The following is a 14030-nucleotide window of genomic DNA, read 5'->3' as shown; positions in this document are numbered from 1 at the left end:
GAGGCCTGTCAGTGGGCTAGAGGACAGCTTGCTAACAGACAGCATATTAACAGTGTGCTAATGGATAGCATGCTAGAGGACAGCTTGCTAACAGACAGCATATTAACAGTGTGCTAATGGATAGCATGCTAGAGGACAGCTTGCTTACAGACAGCATATTAACAGTGTGCTAATGGATAGCATGCTAGAGGACAGCTTGCTAACAGACAGCATATTAACAGTGTGCTAATGGATAGCATGCTAGAGGATGCGTGCTAGCAGCATATCAACAGACGTTCTAACAGTCAACATGATAAAGACCAATGTCTGACAGGTGGCATGCTAACAGGCACCATGTTAACGGACAGTTTGCTGAGTGTATCTGTGCTGCTGTAATGTGTGTGGGGCATGCTCTCCTCTTTCTGCAGAAACACAACAATGACTTTGAGATGACATCCTTCTGGCTGGCCAACACCAGCAGACTCCTGCACTGTCTGAAGCAGTACAGTGGGGATGAGGTGAGAGATACAGCCATGGCACTGTCATTGTTTTGGGGAAATGGTAACAAAGCATCTGTAGTGCTGCTAGAAATATTTCCTGTGCAGTGAGGTGAGGTAGCCATGCTTAAGGTTTCCTGTTTTCACTGAGGGACGGTCATTATGGCAAGCTGTTCCAGCGTCTCAGGCTGTCACTGAACTGACCGGTCTTTCAGGCGTTTATGACCCAGAACACGACCAAGCAGAATGAGCACTGCTTGAAGAACTTTGACCTGGCAGAGTACCGGCAGGTCCTGAGCGACCTGTCCATCCAGATCTACCAGCAGCTAATCCGGGTGGCAGAGGCAATATTACAGCCCATGATTGGTGAGATCCCTGTCCTCCCTCTATCACTCATTTTACAACTAACAAACCCTACTTTCCATTAGCTGAATACATCTCATAAATATTTATTTCAGTTTCAGTTTCATAAGAATTCATTCATTTATGCCATTTGATTCATTTTTGCTATAGTTGGCCATGTACTAAAGTGATGCAGCTGAGTGGCTCTGATATAATAACATGCTTTTCATTTGAAAGTGTGGAATAGTGAAATTAGAATGGGCTGCTGGGTGGTGCATAGATGAGCCCTAATAGCGTGGGCCGAATCAGGACTGTGCCCATGCTGACTCTGGCCTGTAGCTCCATTGGGGATGCAGTGTAGGAGACATGGTTGCCCAGGGTATGGGAGGGTTCAGTCAGGTAGGGGTCTGCGTTTTACCGCTCTCTAGCGACCCCTGTTCGTCTAACGGGTGCCTGCGGACTGCATGACAAAGCTGCATATGAACTGTCTTCCTCTGACTCCACTCTACGCAAGCTTGGCTGAAGCTTGGTGTGAAAATAAGTAGTTTGCGAGTTACAGATAATTGGACATTCCAAATTGGGTCGAGTAGAGGTCTGATTCCAACCCTAATGAATGTCCCCTGCATAGCTTAGTCCCTGAGACGTGCTGATGTTGCTGTTGCTCCCGCCAGTGTCGGCTATGTTGGAGAGCGAGAGCATCCCAAGCCTTGCGGGTGTGAAGCCCATGGGCTACCGGAACCGGTCCTCCAGTATAAACTGCGAGAGCGGGGGTCCGGTGGGGTACACGCTGGAGGCGCTGATCCGCCAGCTGGGCCAGTTCTCCAGCACCATGGGGGCCCACGGGCTGGACCCTGAGATCTCCCAGCAGGCCGTGCGGCAGCTCTTCTACTGCATCAACGCCGTGACGCTCAACAACCTGCTGCTGCGCAAGGACGTGTGCTCCTGGAGTACAGGCATGCAGCTCCGGTACGCCCGCCAATCAAACCAGCCATTTTACACCCGCCAATCAAACCAGCCATTTTACACCCGCCAATCAAACCAGCCATTTTACACCCGCCAATCAAACCTGCCATTTTACACCCGCCAATCAAACCAGCCATTTTACACCCGCCAATCAAACCTGCCATTGCGAGTGAGTGAGTGAGTGAGTGAGTGAGTGAGTGAGTGAGTGAGTGAGTGAGTGAGTGAGTGAGTGAGTGAGAGAGTGAGAGAGTGAGTGAGTGAGTGAGTGAGTGAGTGAGTGAGTGAGTGAGAGAGTGAGAGAGTGAGAGAGTGAGAGAGTGAGAGAGTGAGAGAGTGAGAGAGTGAGAGAGTGAGAGAGTGAGAGAGTGAGAGAGTGAGTGAGTGAGTGAGTGAGTGAGTGAGTGAGTGAGACATGTCAGCGAGAGTGAGAGAGTGAGAGAGTGAGAGTGAGAGAGTGAGAGAGTGAGAGAGTGAGAGAGTGAGAGAGTGAGAGAGTGAGAGAGAGAGTGAGAGAGTGAGAGAGTGAGAGAGTGAGAGAGCGAGTGAGTGAGACATGTCAGCGAGTGAGCGAGTGAGAGAGAGAGAGAGTGAGAGAGAGAGAGAGAGAGAGAGTGAGTGAGTGAGTGAGTGAGTGAGTGAGTGAGTGAGTGAGTGAGTGAGTGAGTGAGTGAGCCATGTCAGCGAGTGAGACATGTCAGTGAGTGAGTGAGTGAGCGAGTGAGCGAGTGAGCGAGTGAGCGAGTGAGCGAGTGAGCGAGTGAGCGAGTGAGTGAGTGAGAGAGTGAGTGAGTGAGTGAGAGAGTGAGAGAGTGAGAGAGTGAGAGAGTGAGAGAGTGAGAGAGTGAGAGAGTGAGTGAGTGAGTGAGCGAGTGAGTGAGTGAGTGAGACATGTCAGCGAGAGTGAGAGAGTGAGAGAGTGAGAGTGAGAGAGTGAGAGAGTGAGAGAGTGAGAGAGTGAGAGAGTGAGAGAGAGAGTGAGAGAGTGAGAGAGTGAGAGAGTGAGAGAGAGAGTGAGAGAGTGAGAGAGTGAGTGAGTGAGCGAGTGAGTGAGACATGTCAGCGAGTGAGCGAGTGAGAGAGAGAGAGAGTGAGAGAGAGAGAGAGAGAGTGAGTGAGTGAGTGAGTGAGTGAGTGAGTGAGTGAGTGAGTGAGTGAGTGAGCCATGTCAGCGAGTGAGACATGTCAGTGAGTGAGTGAGTGAGCGAGTGAGCGAGTGAGCGAGTGAGCGAGTGAGCGAGTGAGCGAGTGAGCGAGTGAGTGAGTGAGTGAGTGAGCGAGACATGTCAGCGAGTGAGCGAGTGAGCGAGTGAGCGAGTGAGTGAGTGAGTGAGTGAGCGAGACATGTCAGTGAGTGAGTGAGTGAGTGAGTGAGTGAGTGAGTGAGTGAGTGAGTGAGTGAGTGAGTGAGTGAGTGAGCCATGTCAGCGAGTGAGACATGTCAGTGAGTGAGTGAGTGAGCGAGCGAGTGAGTGAGTGAGTGAGTGAGTGAGTGAGTGAGTGAGTGAGTGAGTGAGTGAGTGAGTGAGTGAGTGAGTGAGTGAGTGAGTGAGTGAGTGAGTGAGTGAGTGAGTGAGTGAGTGAGTGAGACATGTCAGCGAGTGAGCGAGTGAGTGAGGGAGCGAGTGAGTGAGTGAGCGAGCGAGCGAGAGTGACATGTCCGCTCCTGTACAGGTATAATATCAGTCAGATGGAGGAGTGGCTTCGGGGGAAGAACCTGCAGCAGTGTGGCGCAGTGCTCACCATGGAGCCCCTCATCCAGGCTGCTCAGCTCCTGCAGTTGAAGAAGAAGACTTCCCAGGATGCCGATTCCATTTGCTCCCTCTGCACTGCTCTCACCACTCCACAGGTAACCCCTAAGCCCTTCTCCCGAACCCCTAACCCACAATCCCTCATCCCTACTCCCTACTCCCTAAACCCTACCCCCTACTCCCTAAACCAGAATCCCTACTCCCTAAACCCTAACCCACAATCCCTACTCCCTACTCCCTACTCCCTAAACCAGAATCCCTACTCCCTAAACCACAATCCCTCATCCCTACTCCCTAAACCCTACCCCCTACTCCTTAAACCCTAATCCCTACTCCCTAACCCACAATCCCTACTCCCTAACTCACAATCCCTCATCCCTACTGCCTAACCCCTAAACCCTACTCCCTAAACCCTAACCCACAATCCCTCATCCCTACTCCCTACTCCCTAATCCCTACTCCCTAACCCCTAACCCACAATCCCTACTCCCTAACTCACAATCCCTCATCCCTGCTGCCTAACCCCTAAACCCTACTCCCTAAACCCAAACCCCAATCCCTACTCCCTAACCCCTAAATTCTACTCCCTAAACCCTAACCCCTAATCCCTACTCTCTAACCCACAATCCCTCATCCCTACTCCCTAAACCCTATCACTGCTGCTCACTCTGACACTTCCTCTTGCAGATTGTGAAAATCCTCAACCTGTACACCCCGCTGAATGAGTTTGAGGAACGAGTCACCGTGTCCTTCATCAGGAGCATCCAGGTGAATATGTCTGACCATACTGTGTGAATATGTGCACCTGAATCCAGCTGGGGCTCCCTTTAATGTGCCTCTCTCAATCCCCCCCCCCCCCCCCCCCCCCTCCCCCTCTCAGAGCCGGCTGCATGACCGCAATGATGGGACACAGCTCCTGGCAGACACTAAGCACACGTTCCCCGTGCTGTTCCCCTACACCCCCTCCGCCCTCAGCCTGGAGAGCCTGCACATCCCGGCCTGCCTCAACCTCCACTTCCTGTCCCGAGTCTGAGGGCTGGGCTCTGTCTGCCCTCCACTTCCTGTCTCAGTCTGAGGGCTGGGCTCTGTCTGCCCTCCACTTCCTGTCTCAGTCTGAGGGCTGGGCTCTGTCTGCCCTCCTATAACCGCTCAGATGGGCTCTGTCATAAAGCCTCTGTCACCAGCATCCTGATCCAGCACAGCCTTTCAGCCTAAACCAGCCTTCAACCAGGAGATCCCGCACCATTACATTATTGGCATTTTGGCAGACGCTCTTGGCAACAACACCCAATATCTCGGAACATCTCCCCCGTGGAGCGAGCCTTCACACACAGACTGGGCTCAGACCTACAGCCTGTCCTTTAGGCCACTGGATACTCTTCTGTGATGGTCCGCATGGTCCTGTCAGTGCAGTGCTTATGACAATATTCTCCGGCCTTCATTGTGCTGGAGCTCTTTGCTCTCAGGGACTCACTTTCCCAACAGTGATCAGAGCTGCCTCCCCTGGGATCAGAACCGTCCCCTGCCTCACCTGGGATCAGAGCTGCCTCCCCTGCCTCACCTGGGATCAGAGCTGTCCCCTGCCTCACCTGGGATCAGAGCTGTCCCCTGCCTCACCTGGGATCAGAGCTGTTACCTGCCTCACCTGGGATCAGAGCTGTCCCCTGCCTCACCTGGGATCAGAGCTGTCACCTGCCTCACCTGGGATCAGAGCTGTCACCTGCCTCACCTGGGATCAGAGCTGTTACCTGCCTCACCTGGGATCAGAGCTGTCCCCTGCCTCACCTGGGATCAGAGCTGTCACCTGCCTCACCTGGGATCAGAGCTGTCACCTGCCTCACCTGGGATCAGAGCAGTCACCTGCCTCACCTGGGATCAGCGTGTATGGGCCTGGCCAGGTGACATTACTGCAGGGAGAGAAAGGGAGAGAGGGACATGGAGACAGTGAGGGGAAAAGAGAGCAAGGGGATGGATGAACAGAGAGAGGAAGGGAGAAGGGAATAGAGGAAGGAGGCAGAGATAAGAGTGAGAGAGGAAGAGAGGAGAGGGGGATATGGAGTGTGTATGTGTATGTATTTCAGTAGATGACGGGACAGGTGTGTATGTATTTCAGTAGATGACAGGGGACAGGTGTGTATGTATTTCAGTAGGTGACAGGGGACAGGTGTGTATGTATTTCAGTAGATGACAGGGGGCAGGTGTGTATGTATTTCAGTAGATGACAAGGGACAGGTGTGTATGTATTTCAGTAGATGACGGGACAGGTGTGTATGTTTTTCAGTAGGTGACGGGGCAGGTGTTTATGTATTTCAGTAGGTGACGGGGCAGGTGTGTATGTATTTCAGTAGATGACAGGGGACAGGTGTGCATGTATTTCAGTAGATGACAGGGGACAGGTGTGCATGTATTTCAGTAGATGACAGGGGACAGGTGTGTATGTATTTCAGTAGATGACAGGGGACAGGTGTGTATGTATTTCAGTAGATGACAGGGGACAGGTGTGTATGTATTTCAGTAGATGACAGGGGGCAGGTGTGTATGTATTTCAGTAGGTGACGGGGCAGGTGTGTATGTATTTCAGTAGATGACAGGGGACAGGTGTGTATGTATTTCAGTAGATGACGGGACAGGTGTGTATGTATTTCAGTAGATGACAGGGGACAGGTGTGTATGTATTTCAGTAGATGAAAGGGGACAGGTGTGTATGTATTTCAGTAGATGACAGGGGACAGGTGTGTATGTATTTCAGTTCTGCAGAGCCAATCCAGCACAAGGACTCCACAGAAGACAAGTTAGAAGAAGGAGAGATCAATCACAACAACTTTTGAAATTCAGAGAGTACCTGCTAGAATGTTCCAGATGAGAGAGGACAGAACACACCGGCTGTATCAGCTGGGTTCCAGCTCCGAAAGTTAACCTGTCCTGCAGCAGACCTGTTTGTGAGGGGTGTAGTTTTTATCTAGCTAAAGACTGTACAGCTTCCTGGTCCAGCTGAAGAAGCGATGGCAGAACCTTTATTCGTTATTTTTCTGTTATCTCCTGCTGTTCCATTCAGGCCATGCCACCGTTTAAAATCTTTACAGTAATAAAAGGTGTTGTACATGGGAGTCGTATTTCAGCCCCAGAGGGTGATGGGTGATCAGACTCGGCGGTGCTGGATCTAGGCGGTGCTGGATCTAGGCGGTGCTGGATCTAGGCGGTGCTGGATCTAGGCGGTGCTGGATCTAGGCGGTGCTGGATCTAGGCGGTGCTGGATCTTTGTGCCGGTGATTCAGATTCAGATTTTATTTTATGCTTTTAATGTATTTTAATGTACGTGGAAATTTACGTTTGATATTGCCTTTATATTTGTTTGGGGGGGAAAGGCAGGGGGCTGTAAGGCAGAGGGTTGTAAGGCAGGCACCACTAATGTTGTGTTATCCCATCTTCTTTTTTCATTTTTTTCAGTTTGTGTTATGTGCTGGCACCTGCAGTCAGATGTGTGGTAATGCACAAGACTGAGTGGCCAGATTTAATCAAAATGCACTCCACTGTGTCTGGGTGAAAGGACACAGTCAACAGCAATATGAAATGCACACTTACACACACACACACACACACACACACCGACACACACAAGCATGTCGCATTAGGCAGCAGGGAGCAGTAAATTTCTGCCTTACAGGGTCAGTGCTCTACTTGTATTTGCCAAACTGCCCATCTTAGAAAAGGCCTCAGCTGAGGGTTGCATGTGCCATAACCACACCTGACACCTGTTTTGCTTTCACCACATTCATACAGGTGAACAGAGATTTAAAGATGGATGGTTATCAATATGTCCACATCCATACAGGTGAACAGAGATTTAAAGATGGATGGTTATCGATATGTCCACATCCATACAGGTGAACAGAAATTTAAAGATGGATGGTTATAGATATGTCTGCTTCCTGGTTACATGTCAGTTTAGCCTCCCCTGTGGTTTCTTTGAGTGGTACAAGATGGTATGTGTCTGTCTGTCTGTGTGTGCATACCTCTCTGTTTGTGTATAAGTGCGTCATACATTGGGGGTTTTATATATGCAAATGTGGTATGTAGTGGCCTTTGAAGGCTGCAGTAAAATCTCTTTGATTTTGAGAAAAATTTACGATTTATGCTATGCTAATCAAAACGGAAAGAGTTTTTCTATTTGAACAAAGGTGTACACTGCACGTTGCTGTCTATAGAAAATCCATTATATCATTCAACATATGAAAATAATAAAGGCTGATTTTTTTATATAGCTGATATGTTTTGTTGGGTTTGTGTGTGAGTTTTGTTGTCATTTAACCATGGCTGGAGCTGTGTCTAGGTGGAGGATGTGGCTCCCTCTGCTGGATGTAAATGTTTCTACAGCAGACTAGAAATGAACACCTGCCATTGATTACCATCTCTGTATGAGAATCTGTACAAAGAAATAACATGGTTTGTGTTGGTTGGAAGTCACCAACAGTCTCCAGTGTGTCAAATCAAAAGTTGTTTAAATGTGTTGTATTTGAATCAATTTAAATTGGCAGCAATCCTCTTGGAAGAAACACATTTGACCCTTGCACTTCTGAAATGATTCCGACAAGTCTGGCTGTGATCAGACCCAACTGTCATGACATGCATGCTGCTTGTTCTGAGTAATTGACTCTTTCATTGAAAGGGGCGTATTCAAAATAATAGCAGTGTGGAGTTTAATTAGAGAATTCATTCATTCTGTGAAAAACAGGTGTCAATAATTGTCCTTTATTAAGAAGAAGGGAAGCAAATGTTTCACACATTGTTATAAATATATTTCCTTCTGAATTGCTAAGTAAAATGGGCCATTCCAAACATTGTTTGGAGGAACAACGTCATTTGATTAAAAACTTGATTGGAGAGGGGAAAACCTATAAAGAAGTGCAGCAAATTATAGGATGCTCAGCAAAAATGACCTCAAATGCTTTAAAATGGCAACAAAAACCGGAAACAAGTGGAAGAAAAGAGAGCAGAGACCAGAGGGACAGGGATATCAGAAAGGGGGGCGGGGGAAATCAGGAGGGAGGACTAAGGTATAGCTTGAAAAGGTAGGTACTACGGTCTTGGTATCGTATACCAGGGATCATGGATCAGTTTGAATACATCAAAATACTTGATGAGATTATGTTGCCATATGCCGAAGAGGAAATGCCCCTGAAATGGATGTTTTAACAAGACAACGACCCCAAACACGAGTAAGCGCGCAACATTTTGGTTCCAGACAAAAAGGGTTGAGGTAATGGAGTGACCAGCTCAATCCTCCGACTTCAACCCCATTGAAAACTTGTGGGGTGACATTAAAAATGCAGTTTCTGAAGCAAACCCAAAAATTCACAAGAACTGTGGAATGTACTTTGTTCATCCTGGGCTGAAATACCTGTTTCTAGGTGCCAGAAGTTGGTTGACTCGATGCAACGCAGATGCGCAGCAGTTGTATAAAAAAAAAAATGGTTGTGCAACTAAATATTAGTTCAGTAATTTAAAGTGAAGTTAAATCTTGAAAAAAAAATTCTGTTTATACAGTAAGTGTTTGAGTTTGAAGAGAAAAATGTCGACTGCCATTTGTTTGAACAAATTAATATTTCCTTTTCTTTGCTTCCTGTAAATGAATAACGCAGACTTGATAAAATGTGTTAATGCTTTCATTTGGAATTGAATGTGTAATGTTTCCACTACATTTGAAATATCGAACTAAGAGCTATTAAAACCTATTTGCACTTTATTCACTTTTTTTAACACACTGCTATTTATTTGAACACAACTGTATATGTTATATTTAACAACACCAGATACAGGCATGTTACGCTATATTTAAATGTATGTATAAATATAGCGTAACATGCCTGTGCTAGCATTATGGTGGATTAAAAAGGCTGTTCTTTGCACATATTTGTGTTCTGCATCAATGGCATTGCAGTCATGTACATCACAGTATGTATAGTAGTTTAGTTAATGAGATATGAAACTTTAAAAATATGAATATTTTGATAACATTTCTGTGGATACCAGCTCACAGACTGATAAAGGGCAATGAAACTGTGGATACCAGCTCACAGAGTGATAAAGGGCAATGAAACTGTGGATACCAGCTCACAGAGTGATAAAGGGCAATGAAACTGTGGATACCAGCTCACAGAGTGATAATGAAACTGTGGATACCAGCTCACAGAGCGATAATGAAACTGTGGATACCAGCTCACAGAGTGATAATGAAACTGTGGATACCAGCTCACAGAGTGATAATGAAACTGTGGATACCAGCTCACAGAGTGATAATGAAACTGTGGATACCAGCTCACAGAGTGATAATGAAACTGTGGATACCAGCTCACAGAGTGATAATGAAACTGTGGATACCAGCTCACAGAGTGATAAAGGGCAATGAAACTGTGGATACCAGCTCACAGAGTGATAATGAAACTGTGGATACCAGCTCACAGAGCGATGATGAAACTGGATGCTTTAGCTACACCGGCTCTTAATAAATAAAAATCCGTCATGATTATATGAGCACTGTCAAATAGAGGAATCAGTGGAGCATGTCATTTTTCACTTCCAAAAGTACTCTCGAGAACGACACACATTAAAAGAGGGAAATCAGGATGCCTGGAGTGGAAGAACTGAATCTAATCAATGTATTTGGGTTAGGGAGTCTATTTCATTATTTGAAAGAAACTGGGCTGATTTAGTGTTCAGTGAAATGTGTGTATGTTTGGTTAAGGCAGGGGTGTCCAATCTTATCCAGAAAGGGCTGGTGTGTGTGCAGGTTGTTGTTTTAGCACAGGACTAAGACAGCCGATTCTACTCATCAAGGTCTTGATTAAAGACCACGATTAGTTCATTAGTATAATCAGGTGGGCTACTGCTGGGTTAAAACAAAAACCTTCACCCACGCCGGCTCTTTTAGGATAAGATTGGACACCTCTGGGTTAAGGGGATAGATAACTCTGGTCCACACTCCAACGTAGTAGGTAGCAGTAATGCACCTTTTCGCTGGTTGCCTCCCACCATAAAACAACAAAATAAGATAATGATGATTTCAATTCAACCACTGAACTGTATAACTCGCATTATTAGATCATAGCTACCACTAAACTCACTCATTCACTCATACATGCTTATGTTTACTGTCGCATGTAGATGACGACTCGTAGGACAGTTCGTTACGTCGCAACTTCACATCCAATCATCTTAGAATGTTTTCTGTGGAAATAGTTTGAAATCGTTTGCTAGCCAACGTGCAAACGTGTGATGAAAAGTTTTCATATCGCGGCCACACACGAAGAATAAAGGATGGATAATTATATCAAAAGGCATATGAAAGAAAACGACGATTTTTTCAGGAATACGTTAGAGCGGATTTTTGAAAAGGTGAGTTTGGGCGTTTCAGATTTCCTAACGTAGCTAACTAGCTTGCGTGTGTGGGGTAAATTTAGACTAGCTCCCTTCTGCTTTTAATTCGATTCACATTCGTTCAACGTTTTGAAACAACGCTGTCGGTAGTACTTTATATGTGTCTCTTTCCCTGTGTGTCTTTCTACACCATCAGTATTCCAGAGTTGATGGCTCGGGAGTGTTAGTGTGTTTGCAGTCCATGACTTGCCGTACGGAAGAAGGTACCGTGATTATTATTTTTTTGTAGTTGAAGCTTCACTGGATTAGAGATATCCATTAGCATGGTATTCTAGAGCAACTTTACTGTTGGTGAAATAGTGCTAGGGATTGACATACTATTCACAAGCTTAAGAACTGTCACATCCCGCTGCTATTTCGGTTTAATATCAGTAATGTCTCAACTCCATGTTGTTATGTATCTATAGAATAGTGCTAGCAATTATCATAGTATAGAGTTACTCTACTTTATAGTATACGGTCAGGAGATTAGCGATTACCATGGCATAGTATTCTAGTGTTTCTCAACTGTCTGTACAATAGAGCGAGTGAGAAGCATAACGTTAGATTGAATGAGCGTTGCGCGATTGAAAGGCTCTTGATTGGCATGGTGTGATCCCGGAGAATACGAACACCTGAATGGTCAGTCTACACTGACGGTCTCCACTCGTTGATCGGTAGCCCTGTAGCTTTAATTATGGTGCTATTTCAGGCATCCGACCTTGGAATGGAGAAGAGGTTGAGGGTGCTCTTCTGGGTCCATCTCAGAAGGTGAGCAGAGGTTGATCTCAGGCCCTAGAAAGGTGTTGTGCCATAATGCCCATCCTCTCTTTCTCTTCTAGACCATTGCAGATTCCTCAGGAATTCCAGCCAGAGGTGTGGAATTGTTCTGTCAAATATTAACTGGTGGAGTTATAATGAACATAGTAAACAAAAGATATTTTGAACATTTGTACGGTTATAGTTTTGTTGATTAGAATGTCCTTTTTGTTTCTTTAATATTTGTAGGATGTGACATCAGTGGAGATATTCAAGTAAGGTTCTCATTTGATGTTGTAGCACTTGCATTAAATGACTATGTTTGGATAGTACATTTAGAGGGGTGGAGTGGTGTGTGTGTGTGTGTAGAGGGTGTAGCAGGGTGTGTGGGTAGAGTGGAGTGGTCTGTAATCTAAACTCATTTCCTGTGCTTATTTTCCTATTTATTTGCTGCAGCTGGATGACTCGCAGACCTGCAGCGACGGCACTTCGGTTTTTCTGTGGAATCAGAGACTGTGTCCTGTAAGAGCTTCAATCAGCTCACTGCTTACAGCGGTATCTCTGGCGTGTATGTGCGTATGCGTGTGTGTGCGCGTGTGTGAGTGTGAGTGTGTGTGTTTGTGTGGGCGCTCATACTTTTGCTCATACTTTTGCTCATACTGGGCTGTGTGTGATGGGTGTCCGTGATTGCTATGTTAGGGGAGTCTGGCCCAGACGGGAGTGCAGTGCAGTCCTCCAGCCTGCAGGGGGCAGTGCAGCCGGAGCAGCAGGACGAGGAGCTGGAGCGCACGCTGAGCAGCCGGGGCAGCCTCCTGGACCTGTATCCCAGCATGCTCTGCAGGGTGGGCGGGGCCTGGCGCAGGCAGGCAGTGACGGAGGCAGCCAATGCTGTGCTGCGCAGATATGGCAGACGGGGCTGGCCCCCCAGTCACGCCCCCAAACCAGCTCACAAGCCGTGGAGGCGGGGCCTTCAGGCAGGAGGGGCGGGGCCAGGTCCCGTGGTGACGGACAGTGGCAGCTCCCCGGAGGAGCTCTCTCTCCTGTCTCGCACCTTCACAGTGAGCAGTGACCCACCCTCCTCCCGCTGTGCCTTCCCCAGCCCCCACCCCCTCCCTGCTCCCCTGCTCCTCCCCTCCAGATCCTCCCCACAGAACCGCCTGTCTCCTCGACCGGCCTATCTCCCTCATGCCCCGCCCCCTTGCCCCAGAGGCCGCCTCTCCCTGTCGCTAGCCCCTCCCAGTGGGAGAGGGGCCCCAGTCAGTCTCCGCCCCCCTGCAGTGAGCAGTGTCTGCGCCGGCGGTCCTTCTCGGGATTCCCGGCGTTCCGGGCGTTCCCGGCCTCACGCTCCCAGGTGGATGAGCAGTTTGAGGAGCTGTACCAGCGCTATGTGTGCCAGCCCAAACCTGGCTGGTCTCTCCCGAGCCTCTCCTCCCCGCTCCCCCGTGCCCTGGCTGCTCTCGCCCTGTCCCCTCTCTCCCCTCGGGTTCGCAAGCGGGGCCGGGCGCCAGAGCCCAACACCCCCAAGCTACAGGAGCTGTCCATAGGCCTACAGCATCCATGAGCCCCTACAGGCCTGTGGGAGCTGCCCACACGTCTACGGGAGCTGCCCACAGGACTACGGGAGCTGTCCACAGGACTACAGGAGCTGTCCATAGGCCTACAGCTTCCATGAGCCCCTACAGGCCTGTGGGAGCTGCCCACACGTCTACGGGAGCTGCCCACAGGACTACGGGAGCTGTCCACAGGACTACAGGAGCTGTCCATAGGCCTACAGCTTCCATGAGCCCCTACAGGCCAGTGGGAGCTGCCCACACGTCTACGGGAGCTGCCCACAGGACTACGGGAGCTGTCCACAGGACTACAGGAGCTGTCCATAGGCCTACAGCTTCCATGAGCCCCTACAGGCCTGTGGGAGCTGCCCACACGTCTACGGGAGCTGCCCACAGGACTACGGGAGCTGCCCACAGGACTACGGGAGCTGTCCATGTGCGTGCATGCATTCACGTGATCAATCATTCAGTCAATAAAGAACATCCAAAACATTAACCTCATTGGATTTGTTGTTGTAAAAGGGAGGTGGTACCCGCAAAGTCACTTGAGTTGAAATTGGCGTTTTGTCAAATTTGGAACTTCATATCTTTGTCATTAAAGCAGGGGAAGCCATGAATGAATATTTACTCTGTCTATATTCAGATTATAAACTGATTTTCATAGGACTGCTCAGATCAAAAGTTATGGTCAGTTATGGATCAGATGGCTACCATGCTGAATTGGCAATTCAATTAATAGTGCCATTATTTATCAAATTCACAACTGAAATAAAAAACTA

General features: G+C 48.1%; 2 protein-coding genes and 1 long non-coding RNA gene across 4 annotated transcripts; all 3 read left to right on the top strand.

Annotated features, from left to right (window-relative positions):
* The first annotated feature begins 405 nt into the window (after positions 1–405).
* LOC133120022 (unconventional myosin-Vb-like) lies at positions 406–7790 on the top strand. The gene is made up of 6 exons (XM_061230150.1): positions 406–497; positions 692–842; positions 1490–1784; positions 3453–3627; positions 4217–4297; positions 4410–7790. The coding sequence occupies exons 1-6, from the start codon at positions 429–431 to the stop codon at positions 4560–4562; spliced, it is 924 nt and encodes a 307-aa protein (XP_061086134.1). The 5' UTR covers positions 406–428; the 3' UTR covers positions 4563–7790.
* Positions 7791–10808: 3018 nt separating this feature from the next.
* On the top strand, positions 10809–11685 carry LOC133120024 (uncharacterized). The gene is made up of 3 exons (XR_009707012.1): positions 10809–10921; positions 11100–11166; positions 11655–11685. It is a non-coding gene; the product is annotated as an uncharacterized LOC133120024 (long non-coding RNA).
* A 29-nt stretch (positions 11686–11714) lies between these two features.
* LOC133120023 (serine/arginine repetitive matrix protein 1-like) lies at positions 11715–13615 on the top strand. Of its 2 annotated transcripts, XM_061230153.1 has the most exons (4): positions 11715–11818; positions 11951–11976; positions 12158–12223; positions 12401–13615. In XM_061230153.1, exons 1-4 carry the CDS (start codon positions 11759–11761, stop codon positions 12768–12770), a joined length of 522 nt encoding a protein of 173 aa, XP_061086137.1. In that variant the 5' UTR covers positions 11715–11758; the 3' UTR covers positions 12771–13615. The 2 variants fall into 2 exon arrangements, with proteins under 2 accessions (XP_061086137.1, XP_061086136.1); XM_061230152.1 differs by lacking the exons at positions 11715–11818; positions 11951–11976 and having other exon boundaries at positions 12184–12273.
* The last annotated feature ends 415 nt before the right edge of the window (positions 13616–14030 follow it).

Source organism: Conger conger, unplaced genomic scaffold (genome assembly GCF_963514075.1).
Source record: "Conger conger unplaced genomic scaffold, fConCon1.1 SCAFFOLD_128, whole genome shotgun sequence".
NCBI lineage: Eukaryota > Metazoa > Chordata > Actinopteri > Anguilliformes > Congridae > Conger > Conger conger.
Note: the sequence above shows the minus strand (reverse complement) of the source record. Positions and strands in the feature narration are given on the sequence as shown.